A 25,667-nucleotide genomic window follows, 5' to 3' on the forward strand; every position below is an offset into this window, starting at 1 on the left:
TCCTGGATCACATCTTGAAGCCTAGTAGGCTAGTACAAATTATTAACCAGGCTCGATACAGGCCCCCATGGGGCTGCTGGAGGTTCTGTTATACAGAGCACTCATGAGAGATCTACAGTCTCAGTATTGGTTTGATAGAGGCCTCTGGTGCACAAGCTACCACAAAAGGGGATGGAGTGCCCTCACTTCTCTCGACACAGCTAGAACCCAATGAGGGTGTTGGGAGACGATTGTCCACTTCGTTCCCCTTATGCATAGCGCTTGGCCGGTTACTGTCTAAGTTGAATGTATTATTCTTGTATATCGGACATAGTGATTCATTAGTTGATATTCATGTTACACTGTATTTTTCTGTCTGAAAACCAATAAAATACTTTGACAAGAAAAAACAGTCTTTATTGTAGTCTACTTACAGGGGTAAAAGGACAAACATCATGATATAAAGATTCCGCGGCTATTAGCGTGCTTGCATCGGCCAGCCAGAAGGATATCATCAGAGGCGCCTCAATAAAGACTGTTTTTTCTTTACCTTACGGGCTTTTGGTCGGTCTTCAGAGTTTTGAATGTGACAGCTGTGTTTGACCCCCTGTGATATATGATTATATTGCATATCTTTTATGTCTTTCTGGTAAGCAGATTGAAATGACTTGGGTGTGGTGTGCTTTTTTCCGTTCACATTGAAGTCGGTGGAGGTTCCTCAACATCTTTATCTCCTCTTTAATTGAACTGTTATTTGATCATTATTATTACATTTAAGCGCTACACTCTAGACTTTTATTTTATTGTACTGTGGGAGACCAGATATAGGGAATGCAGGGCCCTGGGTTTAGTAACACTTTAACCACTTCCGGACCGACTCACACCGATATACGTCGGCACTTTAAAGAGGAATCCTGTTGTTATGGCTGCAGCTAGCTGCCATAACCCCGATTTCCTCTTCTTCAGTCAGCGGTCTGGTTTCAGATAAAAGTGGTCTCTGCAGCAGATTTGCGGCAAGATCACTTTTATTGGCGGTGGGAGCGGGGCCCCCCTCCCGCTGCGTTCTGGGTGCCCGCTGGTAGTGGCGGAAGCGATCGGATCCTTCTCTCTGTGTGGTAAGAGCTGAGTGAGGGGAAGATGGCCCCCACTCAGCTCTATACCATTGCAGGGCAGAAGCAACATCAAAACGTCACTTCGGCCCATAGCTCTTTAAAAAAAAAATAATTCCCTTTTTTTTTGCATTTTAGTGTAAATAAATAAATGCATGCTCATATCCTTCAATAATAAGCTCCAACCAACAAAACGAATCCCTATTTAAAATAGCAACAACACCCATTATTTTCTTTTTAAGGGCCATCATTCTAGAGAAGCAAAAGCTAGAAGTGTCTCGGCAAAACAAGGACAGTTGCGAGGTATGAAATTTTCCTCTAGAACAGATCGGTGGCTTACAATAAAAAAAGGTTTTCTGCAGTAACAGTGATTTAAGCCTGGACTTCATCTGCAGAAATAGCAATCCTACACCTCAGAGGGTTTTATTGTACGGTGAAATAGACAAATAAAAAGAAAAAACAGAGAACACGAAGGCAAGAGGGAGACATAGGCTATAGCAGTGAAGAAACGCAAACTCCCAAAGCAGTAAATAAGGTCATGCACTGTATAAGGCCCGAGGAATTTGTTTCCCGACTCAGACCCTGAGCGCCTGATCCCCGGGATCACACAGTAAAATGGAGTCAGAAACATTCCCTAATCCTACCCCTGAACCACAGCAAAACTGCTTTACCTTTCTCACCATTTCTTACTGAAAGAAGAAATAGATACAATATTCATAAGATTATTCCAAGATTTAGCACTTATTTATCAAAATGTCTTTTGAACGAACAATCTATTTTTACTTTCACTAACCAATCAAATCCAAACCGCCACAGGAAAATGACAATTGTTTAAAGATCTTTGATAATTGTTTTACAGTTCTGTCCCCTGAGGGACATAGTATATGTAGTTCTTTGTCCCATGTTTGTAAGTGCTTTCTAACCATAGTTATCAGGTCTGACCTACCCCCTCCCCTCCTGCTGTGGCTGAACCGACAACATCTATGAAGGAGACGGCCGCATTGCTCTTGCCTTTGCTTGTCTGTGGAAAGTGCTCACAGTTCAGACAATTTGCAGATATAAGTCATCTGTACCCTTAAATTGATTGTAAAGTCTTTAAAAAAAAAAAAACAACAAACGTCATACTTACCTCCTCTGTGCAGTTGGTTTTGCAAAGAGCAGCCCAGATCCTCCTCTTCTGAGGTCCCTCTTCAGTGTTCCTGGCCCCTCCCTCCTTTTAAGTGCCCCCATTCAGACACGGAGCAGCAGCCCAGCCCCCCCCCCCCTTAAACATGGGTTACTATCTGTCAAGTTAAATTGTTCAGGAGAGGTTGTAAAAACATACCGTGTACATTAAGCCTAAGTGTGCACACCCTCTTATAACTGGGGATGAAGCTGTGTTCAGAATTAAGCAATCACATTCAAACTCATGTTAAATAGGAGTCAGTACACACCTGCCATCATTTTAAAGGGCCTCTGATTAACCCCAAATAAAGTTCAGCTGTTCTAGTAGGTCTTTCCTGACATTTTCTTAGTCGGATCCTACAGCAAAAGCCATGGTCCGCAGAGAGCTTTCAAAGCATCAGAGGGATCTCATTGTTAAAAGGTATCAGTCAGGAGAAGGGTACAAAAGAATTTCCAAGGCATTCGATATACCATGGAACACAGTGAAGACGTCATCATCAAGTGGAGAAAATATGGCACAACAGTGACATTACCAAGAACTGGACATCCCTCCAAAATTGATGAAAAGAAGAGAAGAAAACTGGTCAGGGAGGCTGCCAAGAGGCCTACAGCAATATTAAAGGAGCTGTAGGAATAGCTGGCAAGTACTGGCTGTGTGGTACATGTGACAACAATCTCCCATATTTTTCATATGTCTGGGCTATGGGCTAAAGTGGCAAAATGGAAGCCTTTTCTTACAAATAAAAACATCCAAGCCCAGCTAAATTAATTTTGCAAAAACACATCTGATGTCTCCCAAGAGCATGTGGGGAAATGTGTTATGATCTGATGAAACCAAGGTTGAACGTTTTGACCATAATTCCAAAAAATATGTTTGGTGCAAAAACAACACTGCACATCACCAAAAGAACACCATACCCACAGTGAAGCATGGTGGTGGCAGCATTATGCTTTGGGGCTGTTTTTCTTAGGTAGAGGGAATTATGAACAGTTCCAAATACCAGTCAATATTGGCACAAAACCTTCAGGCTTCTGCTAGAAAGCTAAACATGAAGAGGAACTTCATCTTTCAGCATGACGACCCAAAGCATACATCCAACTCAACAAAGGAATGGATTCACCAGAAGAAGATTCAAGTTTTGTAATGGCCCTGCCAGAGCCCAGACCTGAATCCGATTGAAAATCTGTGGGGTGATCTGAAGAGAGCTGTGCACAGGAGATGCTCCGCATTCTGACAAATTTGAAGTGTTTTTGCAAAGAAGAGTGGGCAAATATTGGCAAATCAAGATGTGCCATGCTGATAGACTCATACCCAAATAGACTGAGCACTGTAGTAAGATCAAAAGGTGCTTCAACAAAGTATTCGTTTAAGGGTGTGCACACTTATGCAACCATATTATTTTAGTTTTTACTTCCCTCCACCTAAAAGATTTCAATTGAGTTGTACAGTTTATAGGTCACATTAAAGGTGAAAAAAGTTCTGAAATGATTTATCTTCATCTCATTTTTACACCACAGAAACCTGACATTTTAACAGGAGTGTGTAGACTTTTTATATCCACTGTACCTGTTCTGTGTAATGGTTTTGCACAGGCCAGCCCTGATTCTCCTCTCCTTGGGTCCCCCCCCCCCCCCATCTCTCCTGGCTATGGTGACACTCATGTGAGCTCCCTCCCAGGCTGCCCTGTCTGCATCTGCAGACAATGGGGCTCGGTACCCCCCCGCTCCCTCATCATAGGATTTGATTGATAGCAATGGGAGCCGATGCCTCCTGCTCCTATTAATATGCCCAATGAGGAGGGAGGGAGCTGGGAGAGCTGCTGCTCATGCATAGCACTGGATGGAGATCAGGCTCAGGTAAGTATAAGGGGTGGGGCATGGATACTCTGCAACAGAAGGTTTTTTACCTTACTGCAATCAGTTAAGATAAAAAAAATAAACCTTAAAGTTGAAATGGTGTGTCCATTCCCTACAATCTGGTCTCTGATTCCATTCAGCTCTCTGCTGTATGCAGAGCAGTGTGTGATTTTCCTGCCCCCTGCCTTCTGGAGCTGAAAATTAGCTTTTGAATTGTGTACTTTGAATGACTGTAGCTGATTAGGGGCGCAGATAAACCGGTGCAACTTTTGTAGGAAGATTTGTTTCATCTTTGTATCATCTGAGGCTAGTCACTTCACTAGGTATATGTAAGGGTTTATAAGCACATTAATAACAGCTTTGATGAGGCCCACAGTTTTCATAATGAAATTTTCTATCTGTCCGTGAACAATAGTCATCTGTGCACAGCTTGGTACCTTCTTTTTAGACTTGTTCAGTAAATTGAATCGTACACAGCTCAATGCCTTGCTTTGATCATACTTTGTTTACTACATACTCTTCTTTCTTCTGATTTCCAGGTTTCACTATTGACCTGAAGGCTGAATCTTTAGATCTGTGTGAGCCTGAGCCGGAAATACAGAAACTGACCAACGAAGAGGCCAATACATCCTCATTCTACCCCACGTCTGCCCCAGTTCTGGATAAATATATCCTAGAGAATGGGAAGGTAAAGAGCACATTAAATCGTATGTATTATTTCTCTGCTATTGTGCTGTTTTAACTGCCAACATTACCTATTTACTGTCTTATTCCCTTCTTCTAGATCTCACTATTGCTTTAAAAGTTGATATCTGCTTTTTTAGACATACCCTTTTAATAAATATGACACCTCCCCAACCCCTATTATAAACATTGTAGTAGGACAGATATTTCATTTTTGATATTTGACAGCCTTTGTTCATGTTTAATCAATCATTCAAGAGATATTTTTTTCCCGATTGATGATAAAGTCTTGCTCTTATTCATTCAGGTCCATCTGGGAAGTGGTGTGTGGGTGAATGAAGAAAAATGGCACCAGTTACAAACCACACAGGGAGACTCCAAGTACACCAAGAACTTGGCGGTTATGATTTGGGGAACTGATGTCCTGAAGAACCGAAGTGTCACTGGCGTGGCAACAAAGAAAAAAAAGGACGCAAGTCCTAAACCTCCCCTCTCACCCCACAAACTGAGCGTTATCAGAGGTGCGCTGTGCAGATTCCTTTTACCATGCCTGTACTGCAAAGGATGCACCTACATAGTGCTACTGATAATGATTATATGCCCATACCATGAGACCCATTCTAAATTCTGACATGTCTGAAAACAAATATCAATGTTGGATAGCAACCACTCCAAGTGTCATTTTTCCAGTGCAGACAAGAGCACAAAAATTTCAGACAAATGTCTCGCTTGAGGGCCATGTCAACCATTGTGGAATGATGTAATGTTGTCTTACTGGTCATATAAGGCTCTGTGTAGGGGAATCACAGTGGGGCTTCTGAAGTCGCTGTTTATTGAACTGTGTTAATACAAATGTAGGTTGCTGGGCCTGTTTGAGTTTAGACACTATTTAAACCAAAAGGGGGCCAGCTCACTCTAGTGCAGGGATAGGCAACCTTTTAGAGGTTAAGATCTGTACTCTGTACCCCCCCTCCCCTAAACACACACACACACTAGTGTCCACTTCTCCCCCACTCCCCTCAGTAGTGTCCGCTGCCCCCCACACAGTAGTGTTCTTTGCCCCTTCCCCAAAGCAGTGTCCTCTGCCTCCCTTCACATCACCCGCCCCCCCCCCCCCCCCACAGTAGTGTCCTCTGTCCCCTTCACATAATCCCCTGTCACAGTGGTAGCACTCTCCTACCTTACAGTCAGTGTACAGCAGAGCAAGAGGTAGCACAGTATTGGATGGAGGGTGGGAGCTGCCGGAGCTAACTTTTCATATTAACAAGCTGGTGATTGGTTGCTAGGACCGCCTAGTGTCCCAATAACCAATCACCTGCAGGGTATCTTGAAAGGTCAATGAAGGCAGCCCCTGCTCCTGCCCTCTGTCCATTACTGTGCTGCCTCCTGCTCTCTTCTCTGCAGTTAAAAGAAAAAAAGGCGCCTCTAAGTGCAGGATTAAAACTTTTAATATCCCCAAACAAGATTAAAAACACTTACAGAATCTAGGATAAGAAGAGGCATAACATGGATGTATGAAGCAAGTGATCCGGCATCAGGAGGTCCCAGTGTATCACAGCTTTCCAGGGATAACGATTTGCAGCAGCAGAAGGTCCCAGGATAACCAGCAAGTGAACACCCCAGGCTCTGGGAACACTGGTGAAGCAATCGCGTCGTCTGAGTCAGCATGGAGCATGAATCCCGGAAATGACGTCAGTGGGAGGGGACAACAACCAGCATGGACCGCAAACCGGAAATATGTCATCAAAATGGGACGCGTTTCGGAACTACTGATTGGTTCCTTCTTCAAACCAATGATAACAGGTTTGTAGAAGCTGAGCTTCTTATAGTCTATGGGCGGAGCTGTGGGTGGGGCGGTGGGCGGTAGCCCCAACCACAGCTCCGCCCATAGACTATAAGAAGCTCAGCTTCTACAAACCTGTTGTCATTGGCTTAAAGAAGGAACCAATCAGTAGTTCCGAAACGTGTCCCATTTTGATGACATATTTCCTGTTTGCGGTCCATGCTGGTTGTTGTCCCCTCCCGCTGACGTCATTTCCGGGATTAATGCTCCATGCTGACTCAGACGACGCGATTGCTTCACCAGTGTTCCCAGAGCCTGGGATGTTCACCTGCTGGTTATCCTGGGACCTTCTGCTGCTGCAAATCGTTATCCCTGGAAAGCTGTGATACACTGGGACCTCCTGATGCCGGATCACTTACTTCATACATCCATGTTATGCTTCTTCTTATCCTCGATTCTGTAAGTGTTTTTAATCTTGTTTGGGGATATTAAAAGTTTTAATTCTGCACCTAGAGGCGCCTTTTTGTCTTTTTTTTTCTTTTATTTGTTTTCTATTAGAGATTGCTTCCCTCTTTGAGTGCAGCCCTAAGTGTTTGAAGACCACGTCATCCATCCAACAAAGACAATAACTGCCTGGTCCTGACATTCTGAGCGCCCTTGACATACGTTTTATCTCTTCTCTGCAGTGAAGATGAGTGCGGCATCAGCTGCCCATGATCGACGGCACAATTCGAAAATCGTACGAAAAATGCCGCATTGTAATCGATCGTACGATAATCGGATCGTTAGTACAGAGCTTTCGAGAGCCGATCAGGACAGTTCATCCGATATTATTCTATCGGACATTTTTTCCGTACGATGCTAGATCGTACGATTTTCGTTTCATCAGTACACCTATCGTTTGAAAATGCAATACAAATGCACTACAACACATGACATCACTTCCGAATTTTTATGCTGTCGTACGGGAATTTTCGTGACTTTAGTAAACTCATCAGATTCGACGTGAGATCAGCATGCAAAAAAAAAAAAACGGACTATCATTCGTCCGATAATCGGATCGTGTGTACCGGGCATAAGTAAGCACATTCTAGCCACCCATTTAACCCTTTGATCGCTCCTGATGTTAACCCTTTCCCTGTCAGTGTTATTAGTACAGTGACAGTGCATATTTTTATCGCACTAATCACTGTATTAGTGTTACTGGCCCCCAAAAAGTGTGTTAGGTGTCCAATTTGTCCGTCGCAATATTGCAGTGCTGCTATAAGTCACTGATCACCTCCATTACTAGTAAAAAATTTTTTAAAAAGAAGTAAATTAAAATATCCCCAATTTTGTAGACGCTATAACTTTTGCGCAAACCAATCAATATACGCTTATTGGGATTTTTTTTTTACCAAAAATATGTAGCACAATACATATTGGCCTAAATTTATGAAGAAATTTAATTTTTGAAATCCATTGGTTATGTTTTAAAACAGAAAGTAAACAATTGTGTAATTTTTTTTTTTTTTTTTTAAATTGACGGTCTTTTTTGTTTATAGCGCAAAAAATAAAAACCAATGTGGTGATTAACCACCTCAATACAGTGCACTTACACCCCCTTCCTGCCCAGACCAATTTTCAGCTTTCAGCGCTCTCACACTTTGAATGACAATTACTCAGTCGTGCAACACTGTACCCATATGAAATTTGCGTCCTTTTTTTCACACAAATAGAGCTTTCTTTTGGTGGTATTTAATCACTAGTGGGTTTTTTATTTTTTGTGCTATAAATAAAAAAGACCATAAATTTTGTGAAAAAAATGCCTTTTTCTTTGTTTCTGTCATAAAATTTTGCAAATTAGTAATTTTTCTTCATAAATTTTGGCCAAAATTTATACTGCTACATAGCTTTGGTAAAAATAACCCAAATTAGTGTAAATTATTTGATCTTTGTGAAAGTTATAGAGTCTACAAACTATGGTGCCAATCACTGAAAATTGATCACATCTGATCACACAGATGTAGTGATGGTCTATCTCATTTCTTGGTACACTAACAAGTCAGAAAAGTACAAATACCCCCTAAATGACCCCTTTTTAGAAAGTAGACATTCCAAGGTATTAAGTAAGTAGCATGGTGATTTTTTTTAAGTTGTAATTTTTTCCCACAATTCTTTGCAAAATGAAGATTTTTTTTTTTTTTTACAAAATTGTCATATTAACAGGTTATTTCTCTCTCAGAGCATATGCATACAACAAATTACACCCCAAAATACATTCTGCTACTCCTCCTGAGTATGGCGATACCACATGTGTGAGACTTTTATACAGCCTGGCCACATACAAAGGCCGAACATTGAAGTAGCATCTTCATGCGTTCTACGAGCCTAAATGACACATCTCATTTCTCAACCACCTATTGCATTTTTGAAGGCCCTGGAGCACCAGGACAATGGAATTGCCCCCAAAATGACCCCATTTTGGAAAGCAAACACCCCAACGTATAATCTATGAGGCATAATGAGTCTTTTGAACGGTTCTTTTTTTTCCAGAAGTTTTTGGAAAATGTGGAAAAAAATGAAAACGCATTTTTTTTTTTACACAAAGTTGTCTATTTATCAGATATTTCCAACACATAGCATGTACGTAGCAAAGATGACACCCCAAAATACATTCTGCTACTCCTCCTGAGTATGGCGATACCACATGTGTGAGACTTTTACACAGCCTGGCCACATACAGAGGCCCAACATCAAAGTAGCACCATCAGGCGTTCTAGGAGCATAAATGACATATATAATTTCCTGGCAACCTATCATTTTTGAAAACCCTTCATATTTCTAACACATAGCATGCACATACCAAGAATTACAATCCAAAATAAATTCTATTGCAGACTGGGTAAAAAAAAAGCATTACCTGTGCTTTTAGTAGTATCCACAGAGGAGAGCACTGGTCCAGGCAGCAGGCAGGGAGGTGCTTAGCGACAGCAATATTAACTATCCAGACAGCAGGCAGGAATATTGTCTATAGTCGGCACAGCACAGTCCATAGAAATTGTCCAGGCAGAGACAGCCAGCACAGCCATAATATTGGTCCTGGTACACTGTTAACTGCAGACACTCATTATTGTACCGCGACAGGCATGGGCATGGTGGCAGTAAGTCAGCAGCAGGCTGAGGGCCACAATCAGGTAAGACCTGTGCACAGGGGTAGAGGCTTCGACCCACCCAAATCTCTATGAAGCCTCCGGACTCCAGACCCTAATTCCGAAACCCGGAGAAAACAAAAATAATTGTTTTCTCCAACCGGAAAAACAATTCTGGAGCCCCTCACATATGTGAGACCCCTGTGTACTACAGTAGCAGGGCAACAGATCAGTCCAAGCGGTAGGCAAAAGCATAGTCCATAAAACAGGCCAGGGTCGGTTCACATGTAAGCAGTCCAAGCGGTAGGCAGTAGAGTAGTTGATAAAACAGGCCAGGGTCAGTTCACGTGGAGGCAGTCCAAACGGTAGGCAGAGGCATAGTCACAAAACAGGCCAGGGTCAGTTCACATGAAAGCAGTCCAAACGGTAGGCAGAGGCATAGTCAAAAAACAGGCCAGGGTCAGTTCACATGGAAGGCAGTGGCATGGTTATTTGGGAAAGAATGGAAAATGGTCAGCACAGATGATGAAAATGGGGAAATGGTTAAAAATATGGGCTAATATTTTATGGATGTGTGATAAATTTGGAAGCATTCACCAATGCAAAGGCCAGGTTGGGAGGGACACTGGGGACAATGGTAGCTGGTATCTCTTCTAAATCCTCTTTTGGTGCACACGCGACATTTTTTTTGCCGTCTTCGGCCTGCTTCAGATGGTGGAATGCTGAAGAGGAAGTGGCGCTCATGGAGTCGGCAAACAGCCTCAGAGCGAAGGTCTTCTTGGGGGGGTCTTTGGTGATAGATGAGGGACGTGACAACTTCTTCTATGAATTTTAGGAAGGGGGCGGGGCTTTCAATGGATTTGGTGTAGACTACGTAGGAATTGTAAATGGCCAAATGGATGAAATAAATTGCTACCTTCTTATACCAGAATCGGGACCTCCTGATTGACAAATAGGGCTGAATCATTTGATCGTTAAAATCTACCCCCCCCATGTAGAGATTATAATCTTGGACACATGTTGGCTTTTCAATGGGACCTTGTCTTCTTTGTACCACAATTGCAGTGTCTTCATGGATGGTAGACATCATGTGCACGTCCCTCTTATCCTTCCACCTCAAGGCCAGCACTTCGTTGCATCTCAATGATGCTCTTTCCCCCCTTCGCAGCTTTTTGTTCACTAAAGATTGTGGGAAGCCCTTTCTATTTTTTCTGGAGGTTCCACAGGCCAGGGTTTTTGCGATGTATAAGTGTTTGAAAAGGGGCAGGCTGGTGTAAAAGTTGTCAACGTAAATGTGATATCCTTTGTTTAGAAGTGGGTATGCCAGGTCCCATACAATCTTTCCAGTTGTGCCCATGTAGGCCGGGCACTCAGGGGGCTGGAGCTGGGAATCTTTTCCTTCATATATGCGGAATGCATACAAATATCCCGTGGCTCTCTCACATAGCTTGTATAACTTTACTCCGTATCTGGCCCTTTTGCTAGGAATATACTGCTTTATTCCTAGCCGGCCTGAAAAGGGTACCAGGGACTCATCGACGCAAATTTTCTGATCGGGGACATAGAGTTCTGCAAATTGTTGAGAAAAGAAATTTATCAGTGGGCGAATCTTGTATAACTTGTCGTAATTTGGATGATTGTGGGGAGGGCACTGTGTGTCGTCGCTGAAGTGAAGAAAGCGCATTATCATCTTGTATCGGGACCTGGACATTAGGGCAGAATAAATGGGCATATTGTGGATGGGGTGGGTGGACCAATAGGCATGTCCTTCATTTTTTTTTGTAATCCCCATGTTTAGGGTGAGGCCCATAAACATTTTGAACTCCTCCAAATTCAGATCTCTCCACTCAAAAGGACGGGCATAGGATGATTGGGGGTTGTTGGCAATATATTGCTGGGCATACACATTTGTCTGGTCCACAATAAATTGCAGCATAGTGTCGGGCAAAAACATATGAAAGAAATCAATCTCTGAGAAATTTTGGGTGTTGGTCTGCACACCTGGCAGTGCTGTGAACGGGGGAATAATTGGTGATGCCGAGTTGGAAGGCAGCCATATTGGGTTGGCAAGACCATCTGGCATGTATGTAGAGGCCCTGGCTCTTGGGGGGTGTGACACTCCAGTAGTTGGATTGGAATTTCCTGTGCTGGTACTCAGGCGTGATGTGGCAGGACTGGTACTGGGTCTGGGCATTTGTTCCTGGGGCCTATTGCCGGCGGCAGCGCTGGTACTGGGCAATTGTTCCCGGGGCCTAACGCTGGTGGCAGCGCTGGTACTGGGCCTGGGAATTTGTTCCTGGGGCCTATTGGTGGTGGCAGCGCTGGTACTGGGCATTTGTTCCCGGGGCCTAACGCTGGCAGCAGCGCTGGTACTGGGCCTGGGAATTTGTTCCTGGGGCCTATTGGTGGTGGCAGCGCTGGTACTGGGCCTGGGAATATAATCCTGGTTTCCAGAGTGCCGTGCCCTTTTGGGAGGGACCCATTCTTCCTCCGAATCATTTGTCGATTCACTATTTGGTTCAAATGCCGAACTTGAATCAGAATCCAAATTGGAATCTGATGAGAACTCCCCGTTGCTCTCATCGGTCATGGAGAGGATCTGGAACGCCTCCTCACTGCTGTATACTCTTTTGGACATGACGCGGTGTGACAGGTGGCAGGTGACGGTCACTGATGGGCTGTGCGATAGGTGGCAGCTGACGTTCACTGATCGGTGATGACGGTGTGACAGGCGATGGTCACTGATGGGTGACAGGCCACGGACACTTTCTGGTGATGGCTGATGGTCACTGATGGGTGACAGGTGATGGGTAACGGGTGATGGCTGGCGGTCACTGATGGGTGACGGGTGATGGCTGGCGGTCACTGATGGGTGATGGCTGACGGGTGACAGGTGCACCGCTGATGGTCACTGATTTGTGACGGGTGACAGGAGCACCGCTGGCGGTCACTGATGGGCGACGGGTGATGGCTGGCGGTCACTGATGGGTGACGGCTGGCGGTCACTGATGGGTGACGGGTGACGGCTGGCGGTCACTGATGGGTGACGGCTGGCGGTCACTGATGGGTGACGGGTGATGGCTGATGGGTGACAGGTGCACCGCTGATGGTCACTGATTTGTGATGGGTGACAGGAGCACCGCTGGCGGTCACTGATGGGTGACGGGTGATGGCTGGTGGTCACTGATGGGTGACGGCTGGCGGTCACTGATGGGTGATGGGTGACGGCTGGCGGTCACTGATGGGTGACGGGTGATGGCTGGCGGTCACTGATGGGTGACGGCTGGCGGTCACTGATGGGTGACGGGTGATGGCTGACGGGTGACAGGTGCACCACTGATGGTCACTGATTTGTGACGGGTGACAGGAGCACCGCTGACGGTCACTGATGGCAGTCCCTTATGTGACAGGTGCACTTTATTGGGTGACACTGGTGACTGTTGGGTGACAGATGACAATTGGGGGGGGGCGATGGGACAGGTGTGGTGTTGGTGCAGACACTACAGAACACAGATCGGTAACTCACTGCTTCTGGATCTTCTCTCCTCACACTGGAAACGGTGTGTGAGGAGAGAAGAGCTGGTAACAGCTAGTTACCGCTCTGTGTTTACATTTATGATCGGCTGTGAATGGATCACAGCCGATCACGTGGGTAAACAGCCAGCCAATGGCTGTTTACCGGCGTCGGTGACGAGTAGTGTTCCCGGGAACACTCCGTCACCGACGTGCACGCGCAGCGCGCTCGCGATCGCGCGCGTGCGCCGTGCACAATGGGGTGGACCTATCTGTGATCGGCCGTGACTTCATCACGGCCGATCACGTGGTAAACAGCCATGTCCAATGGCTGTTCACCCCCTACGGTGGCGAGCGGTGTCTCTGTGACACGCCGCCACCGAAGGAACAGGGATGCGCGCGCACGATCGCGCGCATTCCCTGTTTAAATGGGAGGACGTCATATGACGCCCTCCCGCAAAGAGAGCCGCGCCGCCTGGCCGTCAATTGACGGTCGGCAGGCGGTTAAATACCACCAAAGGAAAGCTCTATTTGTGGAAAAAAAGACAAAAACTTTTTTTGGGTACAGCGTCACAAAACCGCGCACTTGTCAGTTAAAGCGGAGTTCCACCAAAAAATAAAAAAATAAAAAGTCAGCAGCTACAAATATTGCAGCTCCTGACTTTTGATAATCAGACACTCACCTGTCCCAGGGTCCAACGATGCGGGGGAAGGAAGCACCGCTCGTCTCCCCCTCTTCTCTGCGGCGCCGGCATTGTCAACTGTGGGCGCCCGGCTGTGACCTGTGACATGTTCCAGATGATTGCCGAGAGGGAGGAGGGAGAGGTGAACTTCCTTCCGGGGCCGCGGTGCCCCGGGAGGAAGTGAGAGCTGGAACTCTCTAAAAAGAGGTCACCTTCCCTTAAAGCGGAAGTTCCATTTTTGGGTGGAACTCCGCTTTAAAGTAACGCAGTGCTGTATAGCAAAAAATGGCCTGGTCATCAAGGGGATAAAACCTCCCGGGACTCAAGTGGTTAATATATGGCCAGCTTAAGACTGGTGTTTCACTTGTGTTACTACTGTTGAATCCCCAAACATTCATACTTAAAGCGGGGGTCCACCTATCTATCGTTTTTTTTTTTTTTGAAGTTCATTCACAAACTTTTCTTCTCATGATTATCTACTCACATGTTCTGTGTAATAAGTCCGCCTGTGTCCGATTTTGTTGTAAAGAATAACTTATAAAATTCACTGAAGGCGGTTTCCATCTTCATTGTGGGCATTTGAAGCCCACAAGTATGTATTTCCTGGATGCAGTGAATGTTGTGCTCCCAGCATTCACAGAGATGTTGTGATGACGCTGTTGCACAATGCATGCTGGGAAGCCTGAGACTAGCTCCCAGGGGACTGTGGGAGGTCTGGGAGAGGCTAGAAACACGCCTACTCCCATGGGAGGAAAACCAGGAAGTGCTAAAAAGATTAGAAAAAAAAAGGTAATTACAGTACGGCGATTTAAATTTTTTTACACAGCATGTCAGCATCTAGGCAAGGAAGAGAATGCATAGAGATAATGTTCAAAATTTGGGTGGAACCCCGCTTTAAAGTCTGAATCTAATTGATTGGTGGTTGTGGAGAGATAACTCCAGAACACATGGGTATGCTGTACTGTCGTGGATATAGGTTCAGGTAATGAAATTGTAGCTTATTCTCTTGATGACGTGCTGCATTGATGCAGTGCTATTAGAGTGATAGAACCTGGGAAGAGCAATATGTGTCTTGCTGTCAGACAATTATTGTAATTTGCTGGTTTCTTCTCCATAGGCCTCATGCATAAAATGTGTATGTGTCAGCCACCAGTCCACCAATTTCAACTGACCTTTTTCCAGTTCATATCAGTTAGTAAAAGAAACCTATATTTTTTTTTTTTTTTTTGCTATAAGCCTGCTTTCTTTATTTTTTTTTTTTTTTTTGGATTGGTCTGATCGGTCTTCCCAGTAAATTCTGCCTTCAGATAAAAAGGATATAATTTCTGTTGCAGTGGAACTTGTAATTTAGGTGCAAGGTACTTTACAATGTTATAAGAGCAGTAATCCACTTGTGACATCTGTCAGGGTGAGACCAGCTCTTTCTGCAGTGATCTCCCCGGGAAGAAGCCAAAGTGAAGTTGAAAACATTAAAAGATAGTTTGGGAGATTGGTACAATGAGGCTTCTCGCTGCTCCTGTTGTCAGTTCAGCTTCTTGCAGCGCTGATTTTTTTACGCAGCGCACTCGTTTCCATTCTCTGATGAATGTCACCAAGGAGACAGGTTTAAAGAGAGCATTCCCACAGACTGCACAGGTTTCCACAGTATAGACGTATTTCTGCTCAGGTGAGAGGTATAGGGAGGTACTTGTTAAAATATGTATTCCATATCGAGTATGGAAGAACTTCCCTCTAGTAAAATACTCTGGATATTGCTTTTAACTTCAAAATGAAGAGCTATTGAAATTAGCATTCACTACTTCCAATCCAATATTTGCTCTTCTTTCATTTCTTTTTTTTCTTACTTTTTTCAAAGAGAGAGGAGTTAATAAGCACTCCAGGGCCTGCCCACCTACTGTACCATATCAGGCTGAGTGACAGCACAGCTAATGCAGAAGAAATGAGGGAAGGCTCCTGATGCATCATGGGAACAGATATTTTGTAGTTCAGACCTGCTTAGATATACTATGCTGAGTGTGAGGGGTCACACATGGGTTCTTCTTTGTTTTCTTGTACGGGTCCCTTATTTTAAAAGCATTATTACCTGTAGGGGCTCAAAAAATTGTTTAGTAATATACAAAAATGTAGTTATTTTGTATCGGCAGTTCAGCTATCTTAAATTATTGTTAGAGCATTTAATTTATGCACATTTCTTCTGCAAATAAAACGGGTGCTACAGCTTAAACAACCAATGTAGTCACGCACATCATTGGTGTCTCCCTTAGCGCTCTACTACCAATATACAGTGGGTATTGAAAAGAATTGCCCCCCTTTTAAAATAATGGCATTTTGTGTCTTTGCAGCCTGAAATGAGAACCAACGCAGTTTGTTGTTTGTTTTATCCAGCTGTATTCATAACATCCAAGTGAAAGGTATAACGCCAACATGTCAGAAGAAATAGAATCAGTGAGTTGGAAAAAAGATCACCCCCTTGTGTTGTCAGTATTTTGTTGAACCACCTTTTGCTTTCAATACAGCCTTTAGTCTGTTGGGATATGTCTCTACTAACTTTGCACATCCAGATTTTGCAATATTTGCCCACTCTTCTTTGCAGAACTGCTCAAGCTCAGTTAAATTTGATGGTGACTCCAGTCTCTGCTGCAGAGAAACACCCCTATACCAGGATATTACCACCTCCATGCTTTACTGTAGGAATGGTGTTATTTGGATGGTGAGTTGTACTGGATTTCCACCAGACATATTGTTTGGTGTTGAGGCCAAATAATTCAATTTTAGTCTCACCTTTCCACCTTAATCCCAGATAGCAAGCAATTGTGCTGCAAGTTTGAAAATGTCTTGGTAAGCTATTGCTCTACTTGCCAAGCTTCACTGGTTGGTTGCACAATTGCAGCAAATCTGCATTGCATGACTCCAGATCAACTTTCTTTGCAAACATTCTGCAAGTCTGCTGCAAGTCATGGTTCATTTATGTTGTTCAATAGTCATCCCACCACAGGGGTCACTGTGGTTGAATTTTCATGCTGTAGACTTGGAGAGCCCTTGCTGTAGACTCACCACTGCAACTTTGCTCTTGCAAGAGACTTGCCACACACATTTTCTAAAAATTGGAAAAGTGTCAACTTGAACTTGGGCTTCAAGTGCTCTGCAAGTGTACAACTTGCCAGTGAAAATGTTCAGCAAACTAACAGACTTACAATTCAACACTGCCACAAATTTGTGGCAAGTTATCCTTGCTATCTGGGAATGCACCTTGACGATTCTGAGGCCACATGGAAAAAGGTGTTATGGGCAGATGATACTAAAATTGAATTATTTGGCCTCAACACCAAACGATATGTCTGGCGGAAATCCAATACAGCTCATCATCCAAATAGCTACTTCGATTGATAAAAGACATTCAAAAATTTTAAGATTGCTGTTCATAAGAAGCATCAGCTGATGTGAACCGCACCTCGCCAAAGGAGCTCTCTGAAGGCATACGATCAAGAGTGGTTGATCTGCATAGGGCTGGAAAGGGATGCAAAGCAATCTCCAAGTGTTTAGGCATACATCAAACTGTCTAATTTTCACATATTTTTTCTTGCCACTGTATTCAAAACCTAAAGTGCTTCTACATGACAATCACGTACAGTAACACTAAAATATGGATTAACCAGGTAAATACTCTCAAAATGACTAATTCTTCAAGCTGCATAAATCATAAGGCCCCAGCGTCCAGGTTAGAACCTGCTAGTGAGAGTGCCTGCCCTGTAAATAATGCAAGCAAACATCTACGGCCACATTGAGTATTCAGTGCACAATTACTTCTTTAGTACAAAAGCCAGGTGCTGCCATATTAATACAGCAGAGCAATCAGTTCTGGGAGGAATATTTCCTGCCGTGACAATCGAGGGTAAGCTGTCATAGCAGCTCGTCAACAGGTAGCAGGATCTTTGACCAAAAGTTTGACTTTAGATGGCGGCTTTTTTTTCTCAAGGAACAGACTGGCTCCCCAGAACAGAGGTAAATGAAAATGTCTCTGGGATCAAATTTACATTGAAAGTAGAGGCTTCCTTTCCCTTTTATCAATGCTTAAAGTATAAAAGAAAGTCTGAGGAACAATTTGTTCTCCCATGCTGCACTGGAAACATGAAACAAAGCGAGTTGCTCTGTTCTTCCATCACATTATCTGGTTCTGTAAACTAACTGCTACCGGTGACCAGCCTTTAATTTCCCATCTTTTTTTTTTCTTCTTCCATAGAATGTGTGTATGACAGAATAGCACAAGAGACAATGGATGAGAATGAAATTGCACAACGGCTCTCCAAAGTCAACAAATATATTTGTGAGAAGATCATGGACATTAACAAGTCTTGTAAAAACGAAGAGCGAAGAGAGGCAAAGTACAGTGTGCAATAAACCTGTGATGCTTTAAGTCTGGGTGTTTACTTTTATGTTTTTAATTTCTTTTTTTTTGCGTCGTTCTTCGGATTACGATCAGCTGCCGCCTTTCTGGAAAACATCTTAATTTCCAAGCGAGAACCAAAATGTGCAGTTGTATCTGCTTGAACATTTCCGGATATGGCCAAACTTCTGAGACTACTGGAATCTACGTCAACAGGACTGAAGAAGCTGAATTGCGTATGATCCCAGCAGTTGACGCGCCGTCTTGTATAGCTTTGTTTTTGCCAAAATCAATGCACTTCTGATTTGCGTAACAAGTACAAAACTGGTGGACATGTTACATAGTAATATGTCAACACTGCTAAGCTCTTTTTAGTAAGTGTTTTTTTTAAAGCCTCCCTGTCTTGCCACTTTATCTTTTGTAAAAAGGTAATGATCTTGTGTCTGTATAGTTGGACATTTCTTGCTAGAAGTGTAAGGATGATCTCCTGTCAGTCTGCGTAAAGTAAATCTGTCACTAACCTGGGTAATTTAAACTTGCCATGTATTTTTAAAAAATAAAAAGGTCCAAGCAAAGGTTACCATGAGTGAAAATAGCATCAATCGTTTCAGGCAAATATGTGTATGTATATCTTTGTTTTTAATTAAGGTTGAGTACAACTTTGGTATAACTTTGACGCAACTTTGGATGGGTGAGACTTGGATAAGACTCTGACTTTGATCAGTGATAATGGACAACTATTGCACAATTGTTGCACTGTAAAACATTCAAGTACATATTTCATGTCACTTTTGGGTGAGTCAATGGCCCTCAAGTTGCATGAAAGTCAGACCAAAGTAGTGCATAAACTACTTTGAAGTCGCTGCAACTTTAACTCATACATATATGAATGGTTATCATTGTAAAATATGGGGAACGACTTGTCATGCGACTCTGATGTCCAAAGTTGCATGACAAAAAATGTTAATGGAGCCTAAAAGTTGGCCATGGTTCCTCCCCTTTTCACATTTTACCATGATGAGCGTATCACTGACCAATAAAAAGCGGAGCCAAAGTTCAGCTTTTCCCAGCATTTTAGGTGCCTCTATCTCTTGATCTACCGATGCTTTTAAGATTCAGTTTACACTGAAGGTGCCATGTTTTTATTGTGTGGTTGCCCAGGCTTGTGACAGGTCAGCTTTGAAGTGCAAGCTCGCCTTTGTAAAATATTCTGCATATATTGCTTTGCTGTATGTTCTTTATGTTATGAATTATATTTATATACCCTTCTTTTCCCCTTTTGCATGATTCCTCATTTTGCTGTTCTGGCCCTTTTTTTCCCCATGTTATTTATGGTTGCGATCGATGATGTCTACATGCGATGCACTGATATGTATATAAGAAATGAATGCTGGCATGCTGTTGAGTGAAGCCAGGGGTGCTGGACTGCTGGAGACCCGGGCCGCTGCTTGTGTGCGATTGCTGTAGTCCAACTCTATCAAGGTGCTGCCACGGGGTATTTTTTACATTGCTTCTGCACTGAGGGAAGAAATCATTTAAAGGAGCAGCATATTTATTACTGTATTTGCTGCCTGATTTTGTAATAAATTCAGAAGGCTTTAACTGTTTTAGGAGATGTCTAAAGTAACTACATTTAAATTTATGTTAGAAATACACAGAATGCGTGCACTAAGATATGGGGAAAAAAACAAAGAAGAACATGCAATTTTCAAGCACAAAGGTTTGAATGGAGCTTTAGGGGGCATCTTTTATTTTATTTATTTTATTATTACAATTTTCAATTAGAGTACTTTGCACAACAAACTGCATTAGATAGGGAAGAGATATATCACACATGTAAATGATATCTAATACAATATCTGGAAACCCATGAGCTATCTTCCAGGTCAAGCGAAAAAAGGCAATACCTGCCCAAATTTTTTTTTTTTTTCTTAACAGTTGAAAGTGGAAAGATAGCACTGGACCCGTAGGTTTATTTTACTGGTATTGTTATCTTAGGGTTTTACTGTGGGTGTAAATGATCTGGTTCTTGGACAGGTGTCTTCTATGCCCCCGGAGGATCTCTACAGTCTCCTTGGCTTGTTGTGTGATGTAAAAAGAGTTGAAATTGAAGCGCCACACCACTGCTAAGAGGTCCAGATACAACTTTATCCCTTTTACAGGTCAGGGATACAATTACCTTTTTTATTGCATCCCTGACCTTTAATGGAATAAAGTTGTATCTGGACCTTTTAGGTGGTGTGGTGTGGCACTTTAATTTCAACTCTTTTAACATCACAATTTTTTCTTTTTAAGTCAGCTCTCTCTGGGTTTTCTCAGCATTTCCTGTGTAGCAATACTATGGAGACAAATGCTGTCCAGTGTCTACATTGGAGAAGTAGCAATGCTAGGCAATGGATCCTTTTCAGCTTCTACCTTGTAGTAGAACTATAGAGACTGATCATTTCTGGCATCTATCTGTTAGTAGTATAATGGAGACAGATCCTTTCCTATATCTACCTTGTAGTGGGGTGGCGACATCCTTTCCAGCATTTGCTTTGTAGTAGTTAAAGTACTAAGGCATCTACCTTGTAAAAGTGCTATGGAGATGGATCCTTCTCGGCATTTGCCTCATGGTAGTGCTATTGAGATATATCCTTCCCGGCATCTACCTTATAGTTTCTCTCTGGAAGAGGAATCTTTCCTGGCTTCCACCCTGGTAGTACTGTGGAGGGGGGATCCTTTTGGACACCCATTTTGTGCTGGTACTGTGGAAAGGCATCTTACCTGGCATCCACCTTGTGGTAGAACTGTGCAAAGGCATCCTTTGTGGCATCCACCTTGTGGTAGAACTGTGGAGACAGATCTTTCTTGGCATTCTTAATGTAATAGTTCTGTGGAGAAGGATCCTTCCCACCATTTACCTTGTAATAGTACTGTAGAGACTGATCTTTTCCAGTATCCACCTTGTTATAGTATGAACAAAACTGATCCTTGCTGGCATCCACCTTGTTGTACTACTGTGAAGTCTGATCTTTTCCAGCATTTACATTGCATGAACAGACAAGGGGGTCTTGTACATGTGAACGTTTTCAGTGGCTTGCACGGTCATAGATACTTGTAGAGTTATGACCTTAAATTGGATTTCGTTGTTCTGACTTCCAATCTAGTCAACAGCTTGCTTCAGTCTACAGAACTGTAAAGTCTATAATATAGAGATATGGTGCTGCTTCCCTTAAATTTCAGACCTGTGCCAAGACCACAGCGGCACAAGCTGTTCAATTGGACGAAAGGTCGGGAACCGGGTGTTCAAAGCTATAAGAAAGCATTCTTTTTGTGTTGAATCCTTACTCCTAATGGACATATAATAAAGGAGATTTTATGGCTTTGAATACCCGGTTGCCGACCTTTCTCAAATTGAGACTCTACAGAGCTATCTCCGTTCAGGTACATTTGAGTAGAGCAGTCATCCACCAGTGGTTACAGGGGATCTGTGATTTACAAACCACATGATATTGGCTTAGTACTTAGTCAAACATGGGGAAAAGGCACCATATATACAGGGATGATTTCAAGGAAAGAATTGGCATGTCTGTATCGTCCTTGCTAATGTTCAGTGATTTAAAGCAGGAATGAGTGGAGAGGCTGATTAGTAGCAGGGAGGAGGTGACTTTGCAAGTTGCGATAAAGGAGACATAATTATGAATGTGCGAAGCATATCTTAAAATTAGTTATTGCGAGAAACTAGGCAATTTGCCACCCACAGGTTCAATCAAGCACCAGAATTTTTTTTAAATTAGATCATTTTTATTGTATGCTTTTTTAATACTTTTCTACACATAAAAACTTGTACAGAAGCACAAGGTACAAACATACATGTTCATAAAAAAGACAAGTTTGGGGGGGGTTGGTTACTATAATCCGTTCAGTGTGGTACTACAATTTCATCCCTTCAGCCTGTTTAGGCACATAAAATCTCTACTGGATATATGAAAGGAGGGAACAGTTGGATTCTGAACCCCAACGTGAGAATTAGAACATTGTATAACCATACCAGAACACCTCTCCACCTCGGCAATAGTATCTTGGCATACGTGCTAGTAAAAAAAAATGAAAGCAGTAGTAAACAGCTGCAGCAAAAAAAACACACCTGTAATTCCCCGTACACACGATCGGAATTTCCGTCAGAAAAAACTTGGATGGTTTTTCCGACAGAATTCCGCTCAAGCTTGCCTTGCATACACACAGTCACAGTCTCTGAACTTTTGACCGTCAAGAACGCGGTGACGTACAACACTACGACGAGCTGAGAAAATGAGGTTCAATGCTTCCGAGCATGCGTGATTTTTTTGTGCGTCCGAATTGCATACAGACGAACGCATTTTCAGATCGGAAGTTTTCCCGACCGAAAAATAGAGAACATGCCCTTAATCTTTTGCTGGCTGGAATTCCTCCAGCAAAAGACCAATGGAGCGTACACACAGTCGCATTTTCCGAAAAAAAAGCTCTCGTCGGAGTTTGCTGGAGGTATTTCCGATCGTGTGTACGCAGCATTAGACAATGGCATAATGTGCTAACATGCAACACATACTAGCACATTTTGAAATACTTACCTTAGAACAAAGCCCTTCCAGCAGCGGCGCCCGGTCAACGCTGAGAGGGCTGACATATACCCCCAGCCTTTCTTCAAGGTTCACGGGCTTCGGCGCTGTGAGTGGCCAGAGCCCTCGGTTCCGGCAAGAAGCTCTGAAGGAACGGCACGGGATGCGGTACTGTTGCTTCACAGTATGGTACCCTTATAACTAAGTGCAGTGTTTTGTATAAGTCAAAGTTTTTGGTCTGATGGTCAGAAAAAGCTCAATATATCTGTGCTAAAAAACACTAATTCAATGTTCCATGACATTAAAACATAACTTCCAAGCGGTGAGACATTTTATAGGCACTGTAGGTGTGGATGTGCTCTTAGGGAGTAAGTGGTGTTTTCAGGAGGGAAAAAAAATCAATAGACTGAATAACGTGGGTATATAGGAAAATATCTTGAAATCGGCATTAAAATAAGGTTGGTGTTTTTTTTTTTTTTTTTTTTAAAGATGTAGCGCTGAAAATATGCAGCACAGCCAGACTTTTGACCTGACTTTTCTCAGGTCACCTCCCTTCACAGAACTTGTGATTGGACAATGGAGGAACAGCACAAGACAAATGATCTCAGCCTACTGCTCTCTTGTTCCATTGCATGTTCTCTGTCAGTATGGTTTGCATGCACCACACCTGAACAGTTCTTAGTGCTGCCCCTCTCTTAGTTCTACTGTGCAGTCTGCCTGGAGTTCAGCTTAAAGCTGGCCATACACTATTCAGTTTGATTATATTATCTGCAAAATAGCCTTTAGATTTATCAAAACTGTTGTTTTACAAAAGTATATTTTTTATGTTGCAATTTATTGCATTATAATTAGGATTGCACTGATACCACTTTTTTAAGTACAGGTGACAGTGGCACTAATATGCAGCACTGATAGGTGGCACTGATGAGGCGTGGACTGTCAGTAGTTTATTTATTTTTTTTTACAAATTTATTTTTTATTATATATTTATTTTATTATGTTTTACAATATATATATATATATATATATATATATATATATATATATATATATTACAATTCCTTTTTTGGGGGGGGGGAGAGAGTGGACAGTCAGTGTCTGTGTTTTTTTATTTAGTTTTTTATTATGTTTACAATTTTACTTCAAAATATTTATTTAATACGTTTCCATTTTTTTTTATTATTCAACCCTATTGGGGGGTAGGGGGGCTTTGGTGAGATGTCAGGGGTCTAAACAGACCCCTGACATCTCCCCTTTGAGACATGGAAAGGGACTTAGGATAGAGATTCCCCAGTCCCTTTCTCAGCTGCACTGAACATGAATGGACTGGAGGCAGAGGCTCCTCTCCATTCATAGGCTGAAGCATCGCAAACACAGTTTACGATGCTCAGTTATGAATGGGCAGAGTCAGTGATCACACTCAAAAAAGGAAGGAGCAGGTAAATTACATATTTACCGCTCCTTCCTCTGCTCTCCATCCTGAAAGATCTGGGGGGGGGGGGGGGACCGGAGGAGCACAGAGGGGAGATGAGGGAGGATACAGGGGACACTCAGGAACAATTGGTGCAGCGGAGGAGGAAGTTATAATCGCTGATCTCCCTGTGTGGCTTTCAATAAAGCAGCTGAAAGCCACGGAGGGAAGAGGAGGAGAAGCTGCTGTCAGCTGCTTTATTGAAAGCCACACAGGGAGATCGGTGATTATAACTTCCCCCACCGCACCAATCATCCCTGAGTGTTCAGGTATCAGATTAAGCATCGGGAGCATTGGCAGGAGTACTCCTGCCAATGCTTGGTATCGGTATCGGTGCAACCCTAGTTATAATATAGTGGTAAACGATGATACCAGGTGGAAAGTGTGCTGTCAAAGCAGATTGTTTATTTTGTGCTGTTGGTATGTTCCCTGCCCCCTCCTTTTTGGTGCTAGTTAGTAGTGTTTAACTGGCCCATTTTTCCAACACCCGAATTTGCAGGGAGTTCGATGGGTGCACTGTGCATTTTGCGCCCTGATTGGGCAAAGTTTTGCCCAATCAGGACGCAATATAAACGGGTTGTTAAGGAGCGGAGTCGGGAACCGATGAGTCAACAGCTGTCGATGGATTTCCATGCTGACAGCTGAATAAAAAAACAAAACATTGCCGGTTTAAAATAAACGGCATGGGGTCCCCCCAGAATCTATACCAGACCCTTATCTGAGTATGCAGCCCGTCAGGAACCATACCAAGTCACATGCCCTCAACATGGGGGGGGTGCTTTAGGGTTGGGGGGGGGGGCTCTGCAGGCGGCATTCTCATTTGCATTGGAAGGAGGATGCCCACTGTACTTGTGTTTCCAAAAAACAGTCTGCTTCCAAAATGTTTGCTGTGTGTTGTGATGTGTAGCATTTTGTTTCTATTTTGAAGAAATTAATTGTATTTTTTACTCCCGAACATTCAAATTGGTTACCATTAAATAGAAAAACAAGTTTTGTATTTCTGCATTTTTCTTTGTAAATGGGCATCTTTGGGGAAAGTGCTGGGAAGAGCTTTCTAGTTAGGCTGCCAGAGAGAGAGAGGGAACAGCTCCACACATCATATTCCTTCTTCAGTGTTGCAGAACATAGCGAGAGTCATTTGTTTTGGTGGTAACGGGCCTGTTAAAAAAAAATGTACGGGAAATGGGGAGTTTGATCGGCAATGATCTGACATTGTCTCTCTGGGCGCAGTTTAGTTTTCGTCAGGATTAATGTATGGATTGAATGTAAGAGATTTACAAAATAGCCTCTGGCTTCATGTTTGACGATACAGTATATTGAAGAAATGCC

The 25,667-nt window shown here is 43.1% G+C and overlaps 2 protein-coding genes across 4 annotated transcripts in view; both read left to right on the plus strand.

Moving 5' to 3' along the window:
• BEND5 (BEN domain containing 5) overlaps window positions 1–19,555 on the plus strand; it is a 107,413-nt gene extending 87,858 nt beyond the window's left edge. Inside the window, exons 5-7 of the mRNA XM_073593578.1 lie at window positions 4,649–4,797; window positions 5,101–5,314; window positions 18,144–19,555. Coding sequence (XP_073449679.1) covers window positions 4,649–4,797; window positions 5,101–5,314; window positions 18,144–18,301 — 521 coding nt within the window. The 3' untranslated portion in view covers window positions 18,302–19,555. The remainder of the gene's footprint in view (window positions 1–4,648; window positions 4,798–5,100; window positions 5,315–18,143) is intronic.
• Window positions 1–25,667, plus strand: part of AGBL4 (AGBL carboxypeptidase 4) — a 3,151,866-nt gene that overhangs the window by 2,149,672 nt on the left and 976,527 nt on the right. The gene's annotated exons all lie outside the window — the stretch shown is intronic.

The sequence above is a fragment of the Aquarana catesbeiana genome, linkage group LG07, assembly GCF_042186555.1.
Source record: "Aquarana catesbeiana isolate 2022-GZ linkage group LG07, ASM4218655v1, whole genome shotgun sequence".
Lineage (NCBI taxonomy): Eukaryota > Metazoa > Chordata > Amphibia > Anura > Ranidae > Aquarana > Aquarana catesbeiana.